Here is a 22,500-nt window from a genome sequence, read left to right on the forward strand (position 1 = left end):
TCCAGGAGATAAGAAGACAAAGAAAACAGAGAGCTAGGGTCGGGGTCTTGCACAAGCTGTCTTATGCTAAGCAAACTTATTAGGAAATACAACATCAGCGGGGTGGAGGCGCACACCTTTAATGCCAGCACTAGGGAGGCAGAGACAGATGGAGCTCTGTGAGTTTGAGGCCAGCCTGGTCTACAGAGAGAGTTCCAGGACAGCCAGGGCTGTCACACAGAGAAAATCTGTCTGGAAAAAAATGCCCCCCTGAAAAACAAACACAGCATCATATGTACACTTTTGTTTTGGTTTGGTTTTTTCTGAAAGGCGAAATGGGACAAGATCGGCAGAAAGCTATCGTACAACGGAACAAGGTCAGAAGAAGCCCATCAGTCACTGCTGCACAGGGGCACAGGGTTTCTCAGGGGAGTCTTTCAACAGCAGCCTTGGGCCTGATGACCGCAGCCCTTAGGGTGGGAAGAGTTGGGTGCTTAGGATCTGAAGCCGCAGTTCCCCCAAGGCCTTGGTCCCAGGCCACTGCTGGCTCTGCCCACCACATTCCTCATTTAGAGGAGGAACTATGCTTTCTCCACGTATCAGGGCCTCCGGGAAAGATTTGGATCAGCCTACTGAACAAAACCCAAAGTTGTTGTGTTAGAACCTTGATCCCAGAATTCCTATGTTGTTTTGAGACAGGCTGTCAGGGAGCCCAGGCTGACATCAAAGTCACTTTGTAGCTGAGAATGACCTTGAACTCATGATCTTTCTGCTATGGCATAAGACTTTGTACATGATCTCCGCCAACTAAACCACATCCCCAGCCTCCTTCCAAGTTCATATGTTGTGATGATTTGAATAAAAATGGTCCCCGTAGGCCCACAGGGAGTGGCACTATTAGGAGGTGCAGCCTTGTTGGAGTACTTGCGATCTTACTGGAGGAAGTGTCACTAGTTGGTGGGCTATGCATCTCAGTATATCTCAGTCTCCTCCTGCTGCCTGCAGACCCAGATGTAGAGCTCTCAGCTACTCTCCAGCACCTCGTCTGCCTGCGCGTAACTATGCTTCCGGCCATGATGATAACAGACTACACCTCTGACTTGTAAACCAGCCCTAATTAAACGTTTCCTTTATAAGAGTTGCTGTCAGCCGGGTGGTGGTGGCGCACGCCTTTAATCCCAGCACTCGGGAGGCAAAGGCAGGCGGATCTCTGTGAGTTCGAGGCCGGGCTGGACCGACAGCCTCCAAAACAATACAGAGAAACCCTGTCTCGTAAAAACCAAAAAAAAAAAAAAAAAAAAAGAGTTGCCGTCAGCCGGGCATTGGTGGCGCACACCTTTAATCCCAACACTCGGGAGGCAGAGGCAGGCAGATCTCTGTGAGTTTGAGGCCAGCCTGGTCTACAAGAGAGAGTTCCAGGACAGCCTCAAAGCCACAGAGAAACCCTGTCTGGAAAAAACAACAACAACAACAAAAGAGTTGCTGTGTCATGGTGTCTCTTCACTGCAATGGACACCCTAACTGATGGAGGTAGGGCCTTATAAAAGTACTCAGGATCAGATGCAGTCATGAGTGTGGGGCCCCACAGTGGTGTAGCAGTGGCTTTATAAGAAGATGAAGGAAAGACCCAAGTTCACATACTTGCTAATAGCACACTATGTTGAGATAAAGCAAGAAGACCCTGGCCAGATGCCAGCACCACTGTTAGGGATTTCCCAGCCTCCAGTCACCTAAATAAACCATTTAGCCTCAGTGATTTTGTAACAGTAACAGAAAATTAACTAAGGCGAGGCTGGGATCTAATTCAAAGTTCAAGTTCCCATGTGAGGCCGGCGGCATTGGAGTGGGGATACAGGGCTAAGCTGGGCATTTGATTTGGATGAAGATTAATGCAGAAAGCAGAGAGTATGGGCTGAGTTGAGTTCACCATGGGTGTTGGCACTGAAGGGAGACCAAGGTTAAGCAAGGATGCTGGGATTTTATTCAGAAGAGTGGGATACTGTCTTCACTTGAGGGACCCAGGGCAGAGTCACCAATCTGAGGGCACTCACCGGGAGGCCTGGATGGCCTGCTGGACCCCTTATCCCTGTTGGTCCGGGTGGGCCCTGAAGTGGGAAACAAAATAGAAAATCCTATTAGAGCTGAGCGTGGCGGTCATGCCTGTGATCCCAGCACTCAGCCACATAGCAAGTCTTTGGCCAGCCTGGGTTACACAGACCTCCCCTGGGATGGAGTGGAACCTGTCATTGCTGGGAGTAGGTGTGGAGCTGAGGTTCTGGGGGAGGAGCTGCTGGCTCCAGACCCTGCAGACTCTTACCACAGAGGAATGGGGGATTTTGAGGTCTAGAGGGGCCTTTCTCTAAATTTTTATTTTATTTGTGTGTTTTCTATGTGTGCATGCGTGCGTGTGTATGGCAGCCTATGATAGCCAATTGTTTTCTTCCACCACGAAGGTCCTGGGGGTAGAAGGCAGGTCATGGGGTTTAGTGGCAATGCCATGAGCCATGGCCCCATCCCTAGAGAGGTCTTTCTTAGTCTCCTGTGTTCTCAGGGCTCAAACAGCGCTCAGACGGGGACCTCTGGACCTTCAGCTCCAGTGAGCTAGGTGCCAAAACTCGGCTGAGGGAAGCAGAGAGCCCCAGCCACCCCATATCTCCTTCCAGGAGCACACCCTCCCCGGGGTCCCCACTCACCGCATCTCCTTTATCCCCTTTGCTTCCCTTGTGACCGGGCATCCCTACTTCCCCCTGTAGGACAAACGCATGAGGAGGAGTCCAGCCCCCAACACACCCCCCTCTCCCTGGACAGCCCCTCTCCCTAGTGCCCTCACCTTGTCTCCTTCCTCACCAGAAGGCCCTGCAGCTCCAGGGGGTCCCTGAAGCCCTGGCAGCCCTGGTATACCATCTTTGCCAGTGGGACCAGGGGCACCCCGTTCTCCCTGATGGAAGAAGATGAAGGAGAGAAGTTAGGAGCAGGGGACACAGGGGAAGACATCCATATAGCAATTTCTTTAACATTAGAACTATCCATCCTGAAGATAGCTCCTTAAGTCTTGGGATGCAAACAACCCACAAGTCTCAGAAAGTCCCTGAAACTTACAGGATTCACCAGCCCCCCCCCCACCTCCTCAAGGCTGTAGGAGCAGTTAACAACTGTCAGGGAGAGTTTGGCCTGTCAAGCTGCCTGAAAGTTGCACAGGGAGCTCCAGGGATGTAGCTCTTCTGAGCCATGAGCCAGACTGGGATGGCCATTCAGTAATGCAGCTACCTTTGAGTCGGCCATGTTTTGTAAGTCATTCCTCACCCAAGCTCCTGTAAGTAATCCCAATAAACTCACAGCTTCACTAAGATGGACTTGAGCAAAATTATTTTAAGAATTTTTTTAGTTTTATTTTATACTTAATTATGTATATATGTATGTGTATGCAAATGGGTAGGTATGTGCAAATGAGCTCAATTGCCCACGGAGGCCAGAAGAGGGTGACAGGTCACCTGGAGCTGGAGTTACATGAGGATGTGTACCCACCAATGTGGAAGCTAGCAACGGAGCTCAGGTCCTCTGCAAGAGCAGTAGATGCTCTTACCCACTGAGTCGTCCTCTCTCCAGCCCACAAAAACAGAAGTTCATTGGCCAGTTGTTGATGTCCTATCTGGAGTGAGTAAACGCTTGCTCAAATCTCCCCAGCAAAAGGCACCCAGCAGACACTTACCGGGGACCCCTTCTCACCAGCAGGACCAACAGGGCCTTGCCCACCACTCTGTCCAGGAAGCCCAATGCCACCAGAAGGGCCTACAGGACCACGTTCACCTGGGGAGCCCTGGAAAAGGGAAGGAGGGCCAGGAATGATTAAAAGAACAGGGCTTTTGGCACCAGTGTCATGTCTTACACACAGCCAGAGGGCACTTCTGAGCACACAGGGAACGGTCCTCTCCACAAAACTCAGTGGCTCCCACCTTCCATATCTTGAGGCCCATGAAGCCCTGCATGAATTGCCCTCACCACCTCACTCTGTCAGCCCCAGCTACACAGACCTTGCTGTTCCTCAAGCCCATGGAGCACGGTCCGGACTCTTTGCCGTGCTCCCCCAGGGATCCACAGGACTGCATGCTCATCTCCTCCAGGTCCCGGCTCAGATATGACCTCTCGGGGATGCCTCCCACAACCAGCCTGTTTAAAACTCTTCCCAACATGTACTCTACTCTTTTTCCCATTTCTCTCCCTTTCCTTTCTCTCTCTTCTCCCCTCTTATTTCTTCTCCCTTTCCGTACTTCCTTCCTACCCTCCCTTCCTTCCCTTCCCTTCAACAGGGCCCTAGTAACTAGACCAGACTAGCCCCAAATTCACAATCCCATTACCTCAGCTTCCCACGTGCCAGGGGACAGTCCTGCACTACCACACGCAGCCATATAACATTTTTCTTTTTCCGTGTGTGTGTGTGTGTGTGTGTGTGTGTGTGTGTGTGTGTGTGTGTGTGCTCCAGGCCCACATTCCCCTAAAGCACAAGCTCTACCCTGAGAACCTCAAGTTCTGAAGACACAGCCCTCTCCAACCCTCTCCCCACAGCCAGCGCTTATACTTACATTGGCCCCAACAGGACCGGGGGGACCCTTGTCTCCCTTCAAACCAACGGGCCCCTGAGGGAATAAATGACCAGTCAGAAAACCTCCTGGGGACCCCAAGGACTTGCCTTCACCATTCCTAGAGTTCTGCAGATCTCTCTACTACCATATCTGTGTGAGTGTGTGTGCTCACACCTGCCACGGCACACGTGTCAAGGTCAGAGGACAGTTAGCGAGAGTTAGTTCTCTCCTTCTGTCATGTGGGTCCTGGGGACCAAACTCAGGTCATCGGGCTGGCAGCCAGCCTCTTCACCTGCTGAGCTGTATCCTCCTCAGCAGCCATTAACATCTCTTTACCCAGGCCGCCTCCCAGTTTGCCATCCATGGAAGAACCTCCTCCTCTCTGCCCCTCAGCACCACACTCCAGTGGACTCTCCAAAGATACTCACTGGGTCGCCAGGGGCTCCTTGGGAGCCAGGAAAGCCCATGGGCCCAGGGGGCCCCTCCTTCCCGGGGGATCCCAGGGGTCCTAGTTCACCCTGCAGGGAGCCAAGGAAAGGAAGTTAGACTCAGAAATGGCATGTCTCCCCCAGACTCTGAGCCCCTTCCCAGGTGGCTAATTTCCAGCTGTTCCCCCCACATTGTGAGGCCCATGCTTTGGGTGATGACTTTGGGGCGAGATCTTACCTTGGCGCCTTCTTTGCCTTCTATGCCTGGAAGACCTTGTTCACCAGGAGGCCCAGGGGGCCCTGGAGGACCCCTCTCACCCAGAGGCCCCACGTCCCCTACCTTCCCCTGGAAACAAGCATAAGACATCTTGAACAGCCTGGGGGTGGGGAGTACGTCAGACCTCCAGCTCCAAGTGTTCTCGGGTGATGAAAATATGGAAAAAGGCTGTTGGGGCCCAGTCTGACCTGAGGACCAAGAACACCAGCTGGTCCAGGGGGGCCTGTCTGACCTTGGAAGCCCTAGGAGAGAGACAGAAAGGGGTGTCAGATGGGAAGAAGAAAATGGGAGCCCAGGGGCCCAGGCTCAGTGTGTAAAATGCCCTGTGCATCCATGCGGAGAGCTGGGTGTGCTGTGACCCATGCCTCGTCCCAGTGGCAGAGAGGTGGAGGCCAGCGTCCCTGGGGCCCACTGGAAAGTTAGGCTTCCCTAATCAGCAAACCCCATGTTCCAGTGAGAGGCCCTGTGTCACAAACTAAGGTGGGAACCCGGTGATGGCTGAGTGAGTGAGAGCGTCTGCTGTTCAAGCAAGAGAACCAGAGCTCGAATCCCAGCACCCGTGTTAAAAGCTCCCATGCCTGTAACCCCAGCACTGCAGAGAGCAGACAGGTGGTGGGTCTTGGGAATTCTTGGCCAGCCAGCCTAGCCAAAAAGGCAAGCTTCAGGCTCAGCCCTGAAAGGTAAGATGCAGAGAGACAGAGGAAGATACCCAGCGTCCTTTCTGGTCTCCACATCTACAGGCACATGCTCCCCTGCACACGCAAGGCCCAACACAGTCGGGAGTCAGAGGTCAAGGGTCACTCACCAATTCTCCTCTTTGTCCAGGATGCCCAGGTACCCCATCTTTCCCCTGAGGGCCCTGGGGAGCAAAGGACAAGGGATGAAGATTCAGAGCTTCATTTTGAAGACAGAGTTAGAGCCACGCCACCTTGTGCCCCTCCCCACTGACTCAGAGGCAGGGTGACATCACTCACTGGGGGACCCTTTGGTCCGGGGAATCCTGGAGGACCTTGTAGACCGGGGAGACCCTGAAATGGAAGCAAAATTCATTACCTCATCTCTCCTGAGTGTCTTGCATTTAAGTCCACAAAATATGACTTAAAATCCAGTACAGGGCCGTGTTACAGCTCAGTGGGCTGTGGGTAAAGGTGCTCATATTTACTCAGATAAAGCCTGTGACCTGCGCTCCATCCCCAGATCCCACAGGTGGATGGAGAGACCAACTCCTTCCAGCTGTCCTCTGACCTCCACGTTCTCACAAACATCTGCTTTTAAAGCAGTCCATCTTCACCACTGCAGCCCATTGAGGTGGGGGCCGTAGTCACCCTACTTTGTTTTTTGTTTTGTTTTTTTTTTGGTTTTTCGAGACAGGGTTTCTCTGTGGCTTTGGAGGCTGTCCTGGAACTCACTCTGTAGACCAGGCTGGCCTCGAACTCACAGAGATCCGCCTGCCTCTGCCTCCCAAGTGCTGGGATTAAAGGCGTGCGCCACCAACGCCCGGCGGTCACCCTACTTTGTAAAAGAGGAAACTGAAGCAAAGAGAAGCTAAGCAACTTGCCCAAGGTCACACAGCAGGCAAGTAGCACAACTGGGAATTGAACTCATAGATCTCTGGCCTTAGAGGCTGAACTCATTCACAGACACACTCATACACTGCTCAGAATCTCTCTCTCTCTCTCTCTCTCTCTCTCTCTCTCTCTCTCTCTCTCTCTCTCTCTCTCTCTCTCTCTCTCACACACACACACACACACACACACTCACCTTTTCTCCAGGGACCCCAGGAGACCCATCTTGGCCCACATCACCCTAGAACAGAAGAAACGAGCTTCAAGCCCACAACACACTCACTGGGAGGACTGGGCGGGAAACTGAGGTAGCCTGAGATAGACTAAGGGCCCTTGGTCATCCCTGGCCCCCACTCACTCCCATACCTTGGGACCAGGCTGGCCTGTGGCCCCTGGCTGTCCCCGGTCTCCTCGAGAGCCCTGCATAGAAAGACATTTTTAAAAAGAAAAAAGGAAAGGAGAGACGTGAGAAGGTGTGGCCCGGGAGAAGACACCACACAGGTCCCTTCCTCCAGAACCCCTCCCAGAGCCCCTCCCAGAGCCCCTCCCAGAACCCCTCCCAGAACCCCTCCCAGAGCCCCTCCCAGAGCCCCTTCCAGAGCCCCTCCCAGAACCCCTCCCAGAGCCCCTCCCAGAACCCCTCCCAGAACCCCTCCAGCTCCACCAGGGACAGGGACAGGACCCAGCCCTTCCCTACCCACTTATCTTCCACACCCATCTTCCCTCAGACCCGCCCCCCTGTGCAGAGCAGGAATCCTTTCCTTACCGGCACACCACGCTCTCCTTCCTCCCCTGGCTGCCCTGCTTTGCCCTGGAAAGCAGGTCAAAACAGAAGGCGAGAATTAGAGCTGCCTCGTGCTTCATGAGAAACGCAGTACACATGTGTTTACGGATGGGGTGTCAGAAACGCAGTACACGTGTGTTCACAGATGTCAGAAACGCAGTACATGTGTGTTCACAGATGTCAGAAACGCAGTACACGTGTGTTCACAGATGTCAGAAATGCAGTACATGTGTGTTCACAGATGTCAGAAACGCAGTACATGTGTGTTCACAGATGTCAGAAACGCAGTACACGTGTGTTCACGGATGGGGTGTCAGGACACAAGGATATCTGCAAAGGGAAACTGCGTGCAGGAAGTGAGCCCAAAGGGGAGATACATGCTGTAGGCAACAACACTGCAGGGGTGGAGCCCTAAGACCTTTAACCGGAAGCGGCAGACACCAGACACGGAGCTACAGAATCTGGTCCCTGCTGGTTTCCATCATGCTTTGGTCCAGTATTTCCTTCCTCACCATGCCTCTAGTCTCCCTTGTAGGACAGGAATTATTTCTATGGCATTGTAATTTGTTTTTGTATTTAGCTTTTTTTTGGTTTGGGTTTATTTTGTGGGAGAGAGGGTCGAGACAGGGTTTCTCTTTGTAACAGCTCTGACTGTCCTGGAACTCACTCCGTAGACCAGGCTGGCCTCGAACTCGCAGGCCTGCCTCTACCCCCTGAGAGTGGGATTAAAGGCGTGCACCACCATCGCCCGGCTTGTATTTGGCTTTTAAAGCATTGGCAGTTTGAAGGAAAGACCACAAGGTTTTGCAAGTTAGGTTGTATTTTACATTCAGAAAGAAGCGCAAGACTCGGGGCAGGAAGTGGGAGGCTATGGCTTTAAGTTGCTGTGTTAGTGTGTCCAATTGACAAGGGACAGAGCTATCAGGTGGGTTTTCTTTTTGTAAGATTTATTTTTATTTGTGTGTGTCTGTGTGTGGTTGGTACATGAACGTGCAGGTGTTTCCGGAGTCTAGAAGAGGGAGTTAGATCCCTGGAGCCAGAGCTACAGATGATGTTAAGCTGCCTACTGGGGCACTGAGAACCAAACTCTGGCCTGGGAGAGCAGCCAGTGCTCTTAACTGACCGTCTCTCCAGCCCTGTGGTGGTTAGTGTGAACTCTCAGCTTGGGGCAATCTAGAACCTTCCAGGGAGAGAATCTGGATGAGGGATTGTTTAGATCAGGTTAGCCCATGGGAGTGTCTGTGGAGCGTCTGTGAAGTGTCTGTGGATTGTCTGTGTGTCTGTGGATTGTCTGTGTGTATGTGGAGCGTCTGTGGAGTGTCTATGGAGTGTCTGTGAGTGTCTGTGGAGCGTCTGTGGAGCGTCTATGGAGTGTCTGTGAGTGTCTGTGGAGTGTCTGTGAGTGTCTGTGGAGCGTCTGTGGAGTGTCTATGGAGTGTCTGTGAGTGTCTGTGGAGCGTCTGTGAAGTGTCTGTGGATTGTCTGTGTGTCTGTGGATTGTCTGTGTGTATGTGGAGCGTCTGTGGAGTGTCTATGGAGTGTCTGTGAGTGTCTGTGGAGCGTCTGTGTGTATGTGGAGCATCTGTGGAGCGTCTGTGGAGTGTCTGTGGAGTGTCTGTGGAGCGTCTATGGAGTGTCTGTGGAGCGTCTGTGGAGCGTCTGTGGAGCATCTGTGGAGCGTCTGTGGAGCGTCTGTGAAGTGTCTGTGGAGTGTCTGTGGAGCGTCTATGGAGTGTCTGTGAGTGTCTGTGGAGCGTCTGTAAAGTGTCTGTGGATTGTCTGTGTGTCTGTGGAGCGTCTGTGGATTGTCTTTGGAGTGTCTGTGTGTCTGTGGAGCGTCTGTGGAGTGTCTGTGGAGTGTCTTTGGAGTGTCTGTGGAGTGTCTGTGTCTGTGGAGTGTCTGTGTGGAGTGTCTGTGGATTGTCTTTGGAGTGTCTGTGTGTCTGTCAGTGTCTGTGGATTATCTGTGTTTCTGTGGAGTGTCTGTGGAGCATCTTTGGAGTGTCTGTGGAGTGTCTGTGTGGAGTGTCTGTGGAGTGTCTGTGTGGAGTGTCTGTGGATTGTCTTTGGAGTGTCTGAGTGTCTGTGAAGTGTCTGTGGAGTGTCTTTGGAAGTGTCTGTGGGTGTCTGTGGAGTGTCTGTGGAGTGTCTTTGGGAGCGTCTGTAGAGTGTCTGTGAGTGTCTGTGGAGTGTCTGTGAATGTCTGTGGAGTGTCTGTGGAGCGTCTTTGGGAGCGTCTATGGAGTGTCTGTGAGTGTCTGTGGAGTGTCTGTGGAGTGTCTGTGGAGTGTCTGTGGAGTGTCTTTGGGAGCGTCTGTAGAGTGTCTGTGGAGTGTCTGTGAGTGTGGAGTGTCTGTGGAGTGTCTGTGGAGTGTCTTTGGGAGCGTCTGTAGAGTGTCTGTGGAGTGTCTGTGGAGTGTCTGTGAGTATCTGTGGAGTGTCTGTGAGTGTCTGTGGAGTGTCTGTGGAGTGTCTGTGGAGCGTCTGTGAGTGTCTGTGGAGTGTCTGTGAAGCGTCTATGGAGTGTCTGAGTGTCTGTGGAGTGTCTTTGGGAGTGTCTGTGAGAGTCTGTGGAGTGTCTGTGGAGTGTCTGTGTCTGTGGAGTGTCTTTGGGAGTGTCTGTGAGAGTCTGTGGAGTGTCTGTGTCTGTGGAGTGTCTGTGGAGTGTCATTGGGAGTGTCTGTGAGTGTCTGTGGAGCGTCTGTGGAGCGTCTGTGGAGTGTCTGTGTCTGTAGAGTGTCTGTGGAGTGTCTTTGGGAGTGTCTGTGAGAGTCTGTGGAGTGTCTGTGGAGTGTCTGTGTCTGTGGAGTGTCTGTGGAGTGTCATTGGGAGTGTCTGTGAGTGTCTGTGGAGCGTCTGTGGAGCGTCTGTGGAGTGTCTGTGTCTGTAGAGTGTCTGTGGAGTGTCTTTGGGAGTGTCTGTGAGAGTCTGTGGAGTGTCTGTGGAGTGTCTGTGTCTGTGGAGTGTCTTTGGGAGTGTCTGTGGAGTGTCTGTGGAGTGTCTGTGTCTGTGGAGTGTCTGTGGAGTGTCTGTGGAGTGTCTGTGGAGCGTCTGTGGAGCATCTGTGAGTGTCTGTGGAGTGTCTGTGGAGTGTCTTTGGGAGTGTCTGTGGAGTGTCTGTGGAGTGTCTGTGGAGTATCTGTGGAGCATCTGTGAGTGTCTGTGAGTGTCTGTGGAGTGTCTGTGGAGTGTCTTTGGGAGTGTCTGTGGAGCGTCTGTGAGTGTCTGTGGAGTGTCTGTGGAGTGTCTTTGGGAATGTCTGTGGAGTATCTGTGGAGTGTCTGTGAGAGTCTGTGGAGTGTCTGTGGAGTGTCTGTGGAGTGTCTGTGGAGTGTCTTTGGGAGCGTCTGTAGAGTGTCTGTGGAGTGTCTGTGAGTGTGGAGTGTCTGTGGAGTGTCTGTGGAGTGTCTTTGGGAGCGTCTGTAGAGTGTCTGTGGAGTGTCTGTGGAGTGTCTGTGAGTATCTGTGGAGTGTCTGTGAGTGTCTGTGGAGTGTCTGTGGAGTGTCTGTGGAGCGTCTGTGAGTGTCTGTGGAGTGTCTGTGAAGCGTCTATGGAGTGTCTGAGTGTCTGTGAAGTGTCTGTGGAGTGTCTTTGGGAGTGTCTGTGAGAGTCTGTGGAGTGTCTGTGGAGTGTCTGTGTCTGTGGAGTGTCTTTGGGAGTGTCTGTGAGAGTCTGTGGAGTGTCTGTGTCTGTGGAGTGTCTGTGGAGTGTCATTGGGAGTGTCTGTGAGTGTCTGTGGAGCGTCTGTGGAGCGTCTGTGGAGTGTCTGTGTCTGTAGAGTGTCTGTGGAGTGTCTTTGGGAGTGTCTGTGAGAGTCTGTGGAGTGTCTGTGGAGTGTCTGTGTCTGTGGAGTGTCTTTGGGAGTGTCTGTGGAGTGTCTGTGGAGTGTCTGTGTCTGTGGAGTGTCTGTGGAGTGTCTGTGGAGTGTCTGTGGAGCGTCTGTGGAGCATCTGTGAGTGTCTGTGGAGTGTCTGTGGAGTGTCTTTGGGAGTGTCTGTGGAGTGTCTGTGGAGTGTCTGTGGAGTATCTGTGGAGCATCTGTGAGTGTCTGTGAGTGTCTGTGGAGTGTCTGTGGAGTGTCTTTGGGAGTGTCTGTGGAGCGTCTGTGAGTGTCTGTGGAGTGTCTGTGGAGTGTCTTTGGGAATGTCTGTGGAGTATCTGTGGAGTGTCTGTGAGAGTCTGTGGAGTGTCTGTGTCTGTGGAGTGTCTGTGGAGCATCTGTGAGTGTCTGTGGAGTGTCTGTGGAGTGTCTGTGGAGTGTCTGTGTCTGTGGAGTGTCTGTGGAGTGTCTGTGAGAGTCTGTGGAGTGTCTGTGGAGTGTCTGTGAGTGTCTGTGGAGTGTCTGTGTAGTGTCTGTGAGTATCTGTGGAGTGTCTGTGGAGCGTCTGTGAGTGTCTGTGGAGTGTCTGTGGAGTGTCTGTGAGTATCTGTGGAGTGTCTGTGGAGCGTCTGTGGAGCGTCTGTGAGTGTCTGTGGAGTGTCTGTGGAGCGTCTGTGAGTGTCTGTGGAGCGTCTGTGGAGCGTCTATGGAGTGTCTGAGTGTCTGTGAAGTGTCTGTGGAGTGTCTTTGGGAGTGTCTGTGGAGCGTCTGTGAGTGTCTGTGGAGTGTCTGTGGAGTGTCTTTGGGAATGTCTGTGGAGTATCTGTGGAGCGTCTGTGAGTGTCTGTGGAGTGTCTGTGGAGTGTCTGTGGAGTATCTGTGGAGTGTCTGTGAGAGTCTGTGGAGTGTCTGTGTCTGTGGAGTGTCTGTGGAGCATCTGTGAGTGTCTGTGGAGTGTCTGTGTCTGTGGAGTGTCTGTGTAGTGTCTGTGAGAGTCTGTGGAGCGTCTGTGGAGTGTCTGTGAGTGTCTGTGGAGTGTCTGTGGAGTGTCTGTGAGTGTCTGTGGAGTGTCTGTGGAGTGTCTGTGAGTATCTGTGGAGTGTCTGTGGAGCGTCTGTGGAGCGTCTGTGAGTGTCTGTGGAGTGTCTGTGGAGCGTCTGTGAGTGTCTGTGGAGCGTCTGTGGAGCGTCTATGGAGTGTCTGAGTGTCTGTGAAGTGTCTGTGGAGTGTCTTTGGGAGTGTCTGTGGAGCGTCTGTAGAGTGTCTGTGGAGTGTCTGTGGAACGTCTGTGGAGTGTCATTGGGAGTGTCTGTGTCTGTGGAGTGTCTGTGGAGTGTCTGTGGAGCATCTGTGAGTGTCTGTGGAGCGTCTGTGGAGCGTCTGTGAGTGTCTGTGGAGTGTCTGTGGAGCATCTGTGAGTGTCTGTGGAGCGTCTGGGGAGTGTCTGTGAGTGTCTGTGGAGTATCTGTGGACCGTCTGTGAGAGTCTGTGGAGTGTCTGTAGAGTGTCTGTGGAGTGTCTTTAGGAGCGTCTGTAGAGTGTCTGTGGAGTGTCTGTGAGTGTGGAGTGTCTGTGGAGTGTCTGTGGAGTGTCTTTGGGAGCGTCTGTAGAGTGTCTGTGGAGTGTCTGTGGAGTGTCTGTGAGTATCTGTGGAGTGTCTGTGGAGTGTCTGTGAGTGTCTGTGGAGTGTCTGTGGAGTGTCTGTGGAGCGTCTGTGAGTGTCTGTGGAGTGTCTGTGAAGCGTCTATGGAGTGTCTGAGTGTCTGTGAAGTGTCTGTGGAGTGTCTTTGGGAGTGTCTGTGAGAGTCTGTGGAGTGTCTGTGGAGTGTCTGTGTCTGTGGAGTGTCTTTGGGAGTGTCTGTGAGAGTCTGTGGAGTGTCTGTGTCTGTGGAGTGTCTGTGGAGTGTCATTGGGAGTGTCTGTGAGTGTCTGTGGAGCGTCTGTGGAGCGTCTGTGGAGTGTCTGTGTCTGTAGAGTGTCTGTGGAGTGTCTTTGGGAGTGTCTGTGAGAGTCTGTGGAGTGTCTGTGGAGTGTCTGTGTCTGTGGAGTGTCTTTGGGAGTGTCTGTGGAGTGTCTGTGGAGTGTCTGTGTCTGTGGAGTGTCTGTGGAGTGTCTGTGGAGTGTCTGTGGAGCGTCTGTGGAGCATCTGTGAGTGTCTGTGGAGTGTCTGTGGAGTGTCTTTGGGAGTGTCTGTGGAGTGTCTGTGGAGTGTCTGTGGAGTATCTGTGGAGCATCTGTGAGTGTCTGTGAGTGTCTGTGGAGTGTCTGTGGAGTGTCTTTGGGAGTGTCTGTGGAGCGTCTGTGAGTGTCTGTGGAGTGTCTGTGGAGTGTCTTTGGGAATGTCTGTGGAGTATCTGTGGAGCATCTGTGAGTGTCTGTGGAGTGTCTGTGGAGTATCTGTGGAGTGTCTGTGAGAGTCTGTGGAGTGTCTGTGTCTGTGGAGTGTCTGTGGAGCATCTGTGAGTGTCTGTGGAGTGTCTGTGGAGTGTCTGTGGAGTGTCTGTGTCTGTGGAGTGTCTGTGGAGTGTCTGTGAGAGTCTGTGGAGTGTCTGTGGAGTGTCTGTGAGTGTCTGTGGAGTGTCTGTGTAGTGTCTGTGAGTATCTGTGGAGTGTCTGTGGAGCGTCTGTGAGTGTCTGTGGAGTGTCTGTGGAGTGTCTGTGAGTATCTGTGGAGTGTCTGTGGAGCGTCTGTGGAGCGTCTGTGAGTGTCTGTGGAGCGTCTGTGAGTGTCTGTGGAGCGTCTGTGGAGCGTCTATGGAGTGTCTGAGTGTCTGTGAAGTGTCTGTGGAGTGTCTTTGGGAGTGTCTGTGGAGCGTCTGTGAGTGTCTGTGGAGTGTCTGTGGAGTGTCTTTGGGAATGTCTGTGGAGTATCTGTGGAGCGTCTGTGAGTGTCTGTGGAGTGTCTGTGGAGTGTCTGTGGAGTATCTGTGGAGTGTCTGTGAGAGTCTGTGGAGTGTCTGTGTCTGTGGAGTGTCTGTGGAGCATCTGTGAGTGTCTGTGGAGTGTCTGTGTCTGTGGAGTGTCTGTGTAGTGTCTGTGAGAGTCTGTGGAGTGTCTGTGGAGTGTCTGTGAGTGTCTGTGGAGTGTCTGTGGAGTGTCTGTGGAGCGTCTGTGAGTGTCTGTGGAGTGTCTGTGGAGCGTCTGTGAGTGTCTGTGGAGCGTCTGTGGAGCGTCTATGGAGTGTCTGAGTGTCTGTGAAGTGTCTGTGGAGTGTCTTTGGGAGTGTCTGTGGAGCGTCTGTAGAGTGTCTGTGGAGTGTCTGTGGAACGTCTGTGGAGTGTCATTGGGAGTGTCTGTGTCTGTGGAGTGTCTGTGGAGTGTCTGTGGAGCGTCTGTGAGTGTCTGTGGAGTGTCTGTGGAGTGTCTGTGGAGCGTCTTTGGAGTATCTGTGGACCATCTGTGAGTGTCTGTGGAGTGTCTGTGGAGTGTCTGTGGAGCGTCTGTGAGTGTCTGTGGACCATCTGTGAGTGTCTGTGGAGTGTCTGTGGAGTGTCTGTGGAGCGTCTGTGAGTGTCTGTGGAGAGTCTGTGGAGCGTCTGTGAGTGTCTGGGGAGCGTCTGGGGAGTGTCTTTGGGAGCATCTGTGGGTGTGACTTGAATGCCTTGGCTGACAGGAAAACTTACTCTAACGAGCACAAACTGTCCCCACAGCCACCTCCTGGGTACAAATGCCGCTGCCCTTGGGCCAGGCTGCCCCTCCCCGCACCCCCAAATCACAACTCACCCTTTTGCCCTTCTCCCCCAGGGGTCCCAGGGGTCCAGGAAATCCAACAGATCCCTGCACAGATGGATGAAACGTGACATTGGGAATAGTAAGCGTGAGGCAGAGTTAGCCCTGGCCCATCCTTCGGCGTCATCGCCTCCAGCCGCAGCCTCCACCCTCCTGCCCGCCTCACCCCACAACTGCCCTCCTCCTCATTCCCCAGGTGCATTCGCATGTTCCCACCCCAGAACCTTTGCACACATCCCTTCTCTCACCTCAAACGCTTTTCTCTTAGGTCTACACTAAGCCGTCACTTGTAATTCTGTGTGCACGTGTATGTGACATGTGTGTGCCCATGTGTGCAGGTGCACATGCCAACTCACAGAGAAGCCACAGGAGAATGTCAGGTGGCCCGCTCTCACACTCTCCCATTTCATCTAGTAAAACCCCTGCCTAGCTGTGGTCCCAGCATTGAAGACGAAACAGGAGGATCAGGAGTTCAAGGTCAGCCTGAGCTACATGGTACCCTGTCTCAGCAAAAAACAAAACTCAGGAGGTAAAAGCAGGGAGTCCCTTAAGGAACAAGCTGGCTAGCCAGACAACTGGCATCAGTGAGCTCCGGTCAAGTGAGGGAGCCTGCTTCAATATACAAGGTGGGCGTGATGGAGAAGACACTGGCCATCAGCCTCCGGCTTCCACCTGCACCTGTGGAGGCCAGCACACATCTGAACACAATCACACGCACAAACCAAGCAACCCAAAGGCCCACAAGAGGGGGTGGGGATTTGTGGGAGGTCATTAGCTAATAAGGGGTCTGTCTACGAGTGGGGTTGGGTGACTTGGTCTCTCCCTGTCTCTCTGCATCCCCTTCTCTCTCTCCTGCCTTCTCTCCCTGCCTCTCTCCTCTACTCCCACTCTCCTGGTTCATGATGTCAGTGGCTCCTGTCTGTCACCTTCATCCTGACACTGAAACCGAAAGTCACAGGGCCACTCAAGATTATGTGAGCCAAATACGCCTTGTCTGAAAAAGTTAGTCTCCAGTGGTCAACACAACCATGTCAGCTCCAAACGACAAACATGGAACTCAGGAAGAATTCTGTTTCTGGTGAAATGTCTCAGTGGGCCAAGGTTCTTGCTAGCCATCAAATTCAGATTCGATGTGCAGCACCCACAGGGCGGAAGGAGAGCTGACCGTGAGTTGTCCTATCTGTGCCTATAAGGAACAGAAAGGGACACTGGGTCCCCTCGAGCTGGAGTTAGTCACCATGTGGGTGCTGGGAGCTGAATCCAGGTTCTCTGCAAGGGCACCAAGAGCCCTTAAACGCTAGCCCATAAATGTTTTTTGTTTGTTAGTTAGTTAGTTAGTTTGTTTGTTTGTTTGTTTTTCCAGACATAGTTTCTCTATGTAACAGTCCTGGCTGTCCAGGAACTCACTCTACAGACCAGGCTGGCCTCAGACTCGAAGATCAACGAGACTCTGCCTCCTGAGTGCTGGGATCAAAAGTGTGTGCTACCATCTCATAAATGTAATTTTTAAAAGAGAATGCTGCACTCAAATTTGCTTCCATGTGTCTTCAAGTGACTGTACATAAACAGACACGCTCGACCACCCATGATGCAGTCTGGGGTGTGGCTCAGACTGAGAGCACACTCTCACACGACTGAGAGCACTCTCACACGCACTCTTATCCCTCACAACACTGGCACATGTGTTCCTACATAACCTCATTTCTGTATAAGTGCACTGTGTTAGGTCATAATCAATTCAAGATTAGACAGATCTCATTTCTGTGAGCTTCCTCTGTTAGGATTCCAGTGTCTTTGTGTTCCCCACCCCTGGCTGGGCACCTTCAAGGGCACAGAGTATTGGGATGTCTTTAGGATTAGCAGGGAGAGGTTAAGAGTTCTCATGGCACCTAGTCAGACCCCCTAGGAAGATGGTTCAGCAGGTAAGAGCATTGGCTGCTCTTCCAGAGGACCTGGGTCTGTGTTATATTTACTCATGTCAGAACCACAACATCCTGTAACTCCAGTTCCTCTTTTGGCCTCTACAGACGCTGCATGCATCTATGGTGCACAGACACACATGCAGGCAAGACGCCCATACACATAAAATAAAAATAAATAAAATCTCAAAAACAATTTAGAAAAGGTATTTTAAAAAAACATTTTGATGATAACCACTCAGGAGGTTGAGGCAGGTGGATCTCTGTGGGTTAAAAACCAGTTTGGTCTATACACAGTGAGATTCTATCTCAGTAAAACTAAGACACTTTTATTATGTTTATTTATTTTCTGGGTGCATGTGTACCACCACACACATGTGGGAGTCAAAAGACAACTTACAGGAATCAGTTCTCTCCTTCCTCCAAGTGGGTGTTGGGGATCAAACTCAGGTCATGGGGTTTGGAAGCCAGCACCTTCGTCACTGAATCATCTTACTTATCCAAGCGGATTTTAGTTTGGTGTGTGTGTGTTCCTGTGTGTGCACACTTGTATGTGGAAGTGAGAAGTCAAAGCTGGGAGACTCCTCTGTGCTCCACCTTAGTGTGTGGGGTGCGTGTGTGGGAGCTTGTGAAGGTGTGCACAGATGGTATTTGTGGTAGCTTGAAAGAAAATGGCCTCCAAAGGGAGTGTCACTGTTAGGGGAAGTGGGCTTGTTGGGGGTGACCTCTGAGGCCTGTTTTGCTCAAGCTTCACTCAGTGTGATTTTCAATCAACTTCCTGTTGCCTGCAAGCCAAGATGCAGCCAGCCACCTCTGCCTGCATGCTGCCATGCTCCCCTCCACGGTGATAATGGACTGAACCTCTGGAACTGTAAGTGCGCCACCTCGATCAAATGTTTCCTTTATGAGAGTTGCCGTGGTCATGGTGTCTCTTCACAGCAATAGAAACCCCAACTAAGACAGTATATGAGCATGAGTCCAAGCAGAGGCCAGAGCAGGGTGCCTGCATCCTCCTCCGTTCCTCTCCCTCACAGGGTCTCTCACTGAGCATGGAGTCAGGCTGGTGGACAGCACCAGTGATCCCCCTGTTTCAGCCACACCAGGCCTTGCCTGGACTTTTTTCCTTCCCAGTTAAAAGAGTTTTGCTTTAGTGTGTGTGTCTGTGTGTGTGTGTGTGTGTGTGTGTGTGTGTGTGTGTGTGTGTCGTGTAGGAGAAGACAGACTATGTCATATCCCTTGGCACTGAGGTCATAGGCAGTTGTGAGCTATGGGTGTGGAAAACTGAGCTCTGGAAGGGCAGCAAGGACTGACCTTCAACTGCTGAGCCGTGTCTCCAGCCTGGATGTGTAAGTAGATGGTGGGAGCTGAACTCGAATGCTTGCTGCAGCAAGCTCTCTCTCCACTGATCTGTCTCCTTAGCCTCTCCACCTTAACTCTTTGAGATAAAGTCTCCCACTAAAACTGGAGCTTGCTCATTGGCTAGACTGGCTGCCCGCTGACCCCCAGGGGCCCTCCTCTCCACCCCAGTGCCACCACACACGGCTTTCACATGGGTGCCAGGACTCAAATGCAGGGCTTTGTGTTTGCACAGCAAGCAGGCACTGTGCTGACAGCTGTCTCTCTGGTCTTGAGAAGCTGGTTATCAAGCGTCAAGTGTGGCCATCCCATCTTTGGATCCCTCTAACTGGTACCTGCTTTCGCCATGACATCATCCCCTAACAGAGTAACTCAGCCAAGGCGGGACTTTACCTAGGGCGGAATCAGTAGAGATCTCTGATTTTGATTTATTAGTCTTCAAAACTATGCTAACCACACCTCTTTTCTTCATAAAGTATCCAACTTCATATGTTTTTGTTATAGCAATAGATAGCGGTCTAACACACCCGGCTGGTTGATGAGCCAAACAACCACCCCAAAAATCACCAAGTGAATAAGGCAGACGCCACATGCACCTCTAAATCACCAAGTGAATAAGGCAGACGCCACATGCACCTCTAAATCACCAAGTGAATAAGGCAGACGCCACATGCACCTCTATTCAGCAGCCGAGAAAATGGGTTGAAGAGCCTCACTCAGGGTCATGGAGGTCATCATCTGAGAACAAGTCCATGATGCCCAGGTCCTAACTTACACTCTCAGTGACCTCAGCCCTCAGATTGCAGCCTGAGCCCATAGGAGTCGCTTGTCTACATTTCCCCTGCCCACCTCTAGTGTCGGGGCCTCTTACCTTAGGTCCTGGGCGTCCTGGGTAACCTGGGAGACCTGGCACTCCAAGCTTGCCCTATAGAAAAAACATAGTAGGGCAAAGGTCAGACATTGCAAGCTAGAGGCTCGAGGGGAAGGTCAAGATGGATGCACAGCAGAATGAGAAACTGAGTTCCTACGAAGGGTGTGCCTATGAGGAGCTCAGTCACCCGTGCAAACCAGCGTCCAGATCTGTAAGATGGGGATAAATGTTGACTACAGGGAGAGATGGCTCAGCACCCACGTCAGGGAGCTCACGGCCACCTGTGACCTTAGTTCAGGGAATGGCTTCTGGAGCCACCTGCACTCATGTGTGAATGACTCATGCAGACACAATTAAAAATAAAAATAAATTTTTCCTTTTTTGCTGGGCTGTGGTGGTGCACGCCTTTAATCACAGCACTCAGAAGGCAGAAGCAGGTGGATCTCTGTGAGTTCAAACCAGTCTAGTTCACAAACTGAGTTCCAAGACAGCCAGGACTACACAGTGAAATCCTGTCTCAAAAAATTAAACACACACACACACACACACACACACACATATATATGCATATATATATATATATATATTTCCTTTTTTTGAGAGAGTGTCTCACTGTGTAGCTCTGATTGTCTTAAAACTCATTATGTAGGGCCGGGCGTTGGTGGCACACGCCTTTAATCCCAGCACTTGGGAGGCAGAGGCAGGCGGATCTCTGTGAGTTCGAGGCCAGCCTGGTCTATAGAGCGAGTTCCAGGACAGCCTCCAAAACAATACAGAGAAACCCTGTCTCGAAAACAAACAAACAAAAAAACAAAAAACCTCACTATGTAGACATGGCAATGGCTGCCCTCAAAGTCATAGAGATCTATGTGCCTTTGCCCCAACCACAACCCACCAGAGCTGGGATTAAAGGGATGCACCACCCTGATCTGCTAAAACCAAAATAAATCTTTTAAAATGTATATTACACAAAGTAGCTGTGAAGAGTAAAAAACAGGTATGTGCAAGGAATTACTCTACAATGCTCAGCAAAGAAATTAAATATGGCAGGGACTTAGGTCACCCTTACATCCCTGTCTGGAATCATACAGTGAGGGGCTAGGGTATGGCTCAGTGGTAGAGCCCCTGCCTAGAATCCCCCAGTGAGGGGCTAGGGTATGGCTCAGTGGTAGAGCCCCTGCCTAGAATCCCCCAGTGAGGGGCTAGGGTATGGCTCAGTGGTAGACCCCCTGCCTAGAATCCCCCAGTGAGGGGCTAGGGTATGGCTCAGTGGTAGAGCCCCTGCCTAGAATCCCCCAGTGAGGGGCTAGGGTATGGCTCAGTGGTAGAGCCCCTGCCTAGAATCTCCCAGTGAGGGGCTAGGGTATGGCTCAGTGGTAGAGCCCCTGTCTAGAATCCCCCAGTGAGGGGAGGGGACACGGCTTGACAGTACAACTATTTTCTACCACGTGAAAATCCCTGGTTCCATCTCTGTATTGGGAGGTGGGGCAGCAGCAAGGTGCAGAGACGGACAATGAATGACGTAAGCCCCATCTGATCACCTTCTCTCCTGCTGCTCCTGGGGGACCCTCATCCCCAGCCAGTCCCTCAGGCCCCTTTTGTCCTTCTGGACCATCCTCTCCTCTGGGACCTGGGAGTCCTGGGTTTCCCTGAAATAAAAAGGGGGATTGAAATAGTCATCAGACCTCCCTACTCTGCCCATCCTGTTTGATTAACCCCAGCTCATCCCCCTTGTGTCTTCCCCAAACCACTCTAGACCCCCACAGTCCCACATCTAGAGCTGGTCTTACCCGGTCGCCTTTTGGTCCCTCATCACCCTTGAAGCCAGGAAAGCCATCCTCTCCCTGGGGGAGAGACAGAAATTGAGATGGAGAAGTGAGAAGAAGGCAGAAAGGGGAGGGAAGGGGGGAGGGAACGAGAAAGAATGAAGAAGAAACAGGTCAGAAGTTAGGACATCAGGGAGGGGCCACAGCCAGGGTGCCCTGCCCTCCCCTCCCCTCCATCGAACCCTTCCTTCTCACCCTTTCTCCTTTCTCTCCTTGGAGGCCCCGGTTGCCAGAGGTACCCTAAAAAATTTAAAAGAGCTCTCAGTCTCCTTCCCTGTTTAAGGAAGGCTCTAGAATTCCTCCCTTACCCTAAAATTGTTAGGACAGTTGCAAGTGTGTGGCGGGAAGCCATGAAGGAGATGGTCCTGTCTCCCCAGAGCCCTCCAGTGCATTTCTCTGCTTCCCCCACCCACCGCATGCCTGGGAGCCACCACCCGCCCAAGTTCACATGCATAGGGGGAACAGGGAGAGCAGAATCTCCGTGCCATTCATTTCTACTTCCTGAGGACACAGCGTCCATAGTTCCTTCTGGCAGCAGAAAGAACATTCCACAGTCCAGCCTCGCTCCCAAAGCAGGGGAGAGTTTCCCCCATTGTGCTGGCCACAAGGAGACTCTGTTGTGCCTGGTGACAACATGACTATCCCGTGCATGCCCTGGACTGACTTCCTGCCTGTAGCGCCCTGACAAACTGCACTTGGCTGAGATGTGACTGCGCTCAGCTGAAGAATGAACTAGCAGTTGGAGCTGCTACAACAATGTGCTTGGAAACAGCAGGGCTTTCTGCAGCCCCACAGCAATTCACTGGACCACAGGAAAGAAAGCTTTTGGCTGCCACTAGCCCCTCCCTTGGCTACAAAGTGTCTAGATTCAGATACAACACAGGCTGCAGCCACAGTCCCTCCCTTAATCTGCAAAATAAACTAGGAACCCCCAGGGGTTGCCTGAAGGATAAGACCCAGTTCTTATCTGTGTTGCTCTCTTCTATGCACACGTCAGACTATGATAAAGTCCAACTTATCAATTAAGCAAAGAAAAAGATGAACAAAAGTACTAACAATAAAACAGAACCATCAGTATACTAGCTCTCATTTGTTTATTTTCTGTTTTTTTTTTTTAAAGAGGACTCTTTTGTTTTGTTTTTGTTTTTCCAGACAGGGTTTCTCTGTGTAGCCTTGGCTGTCCTGGAACTCACTCTGTAGACCAGGCTGGCCTCGAACTCACTAATAGATCTGCCTGTCTCTGCCTCCCAAGTGCTGGGATTAAAGGCGTGTGCCATCACTGCCCCTCGAGAGAGGGACCCTTGTGTTGTTTTGGGGGACAGTAGCCTCCCTTACCTGGCCTAGAAGTCACTCTGTAGGCCAAGA

General features: G+C 51.9%; 1 protein-coding gene across 4 annotated transcripts in view; it reads right to left on the reverse strand.

Annotated features, from left to right (window-relative positions):
* The window catches only part of Col5a3 (collagen type V alpha 3 chain), a 55,736-nt gene that overhangs the window by 11,142 nt on the left and 22,094 nt on the right, over window positions 1-22,500 (reverse strand). For all 4 annotated transcript variants that reach the window (XM_040729814.1, XM_040729812.1, XM_040729815.1 and 1 more), the window contains exons 28-45: window positions 21,331-21,375; window positions 21,100-21,153; window positions 20,851-20,958; window positions 19,310-19,363; window positions 15,158-15,211; window positions 7,596-7,640; window positions 7,196-7,249; window positions 7,026-7,070; window positions 6,239-6,292; window positions 6,070-6,123; window positions 5,453-5,506; window positions 5,226-5,333; window positions 4,988-5,077; window positions 4,560-4,613; window positions 3,689-3,796; window positions 2,810-2,917; window positions 2,673-2,726; window positions 2,031-2,084 (exon numbers count right to left, since the gene is read on the reverse strand). In XM_040729814.1, the coding sequence (XP_040585748.1) occupies window positions 2,031-2,084; window positions 2,673-2,726; window positions 2,810-2,917; window positions 3,689-3,796; window positions 4,560-4,613; window positions 4,988-5,077; window positions 5,226-5,333; window positions 5,453-5,506; window positions 6,070-6,123; window positions 6,239-6,292; window positions 7,026-7,070; window positions 7,196-7,249; window positions 7,596-7,640; window positions 15,158-15,211; window positions 19,310-19,363; window positions 20,851-20,958; window positions 21,100-21,153; window positions 21,331-21,375 (1,197 nt within the window). The remainder of the gene's footprint in view (window positions 1-2,030; window positions 2,085-2,672; window positions 2,727-2,809; window positions 2,918-3,688; window positions 3,797-4,559; window positions 4,614-4,987; window positions 5,078-5,225; window positions 5,334-5,452; window positions 5,507-6,069; window positions 6,124-6,238; window positions 6,293-7,025; window positions 7,071-7,195; window positions 7,250-7,595; window positions 7,641-15,157; window positions 15,212-19,309; window positions 19,364-20,850; window positions 20,959-21,099; window positions 21,154-21,330; window positions 21,376-22,500) is intronic.

This window comes from Mesocricetus auratus, unplaced genomic scaffold (assembly GCF_017639785.1).
Source record: "Mesocricetus auratus isolate SY011 unplaced genomic scaffold, BCM_Maur_2.0 Super-Scaffold_100022, whole genome shotgun sequence".
NCBI classification, from domain to species: domain Eukaryota; kingdom Metazoa; phylum Chordata; class Mammalia; order Rodentia; family Cricetidae; genus Mesocricetus; species Mesocricetus auratus.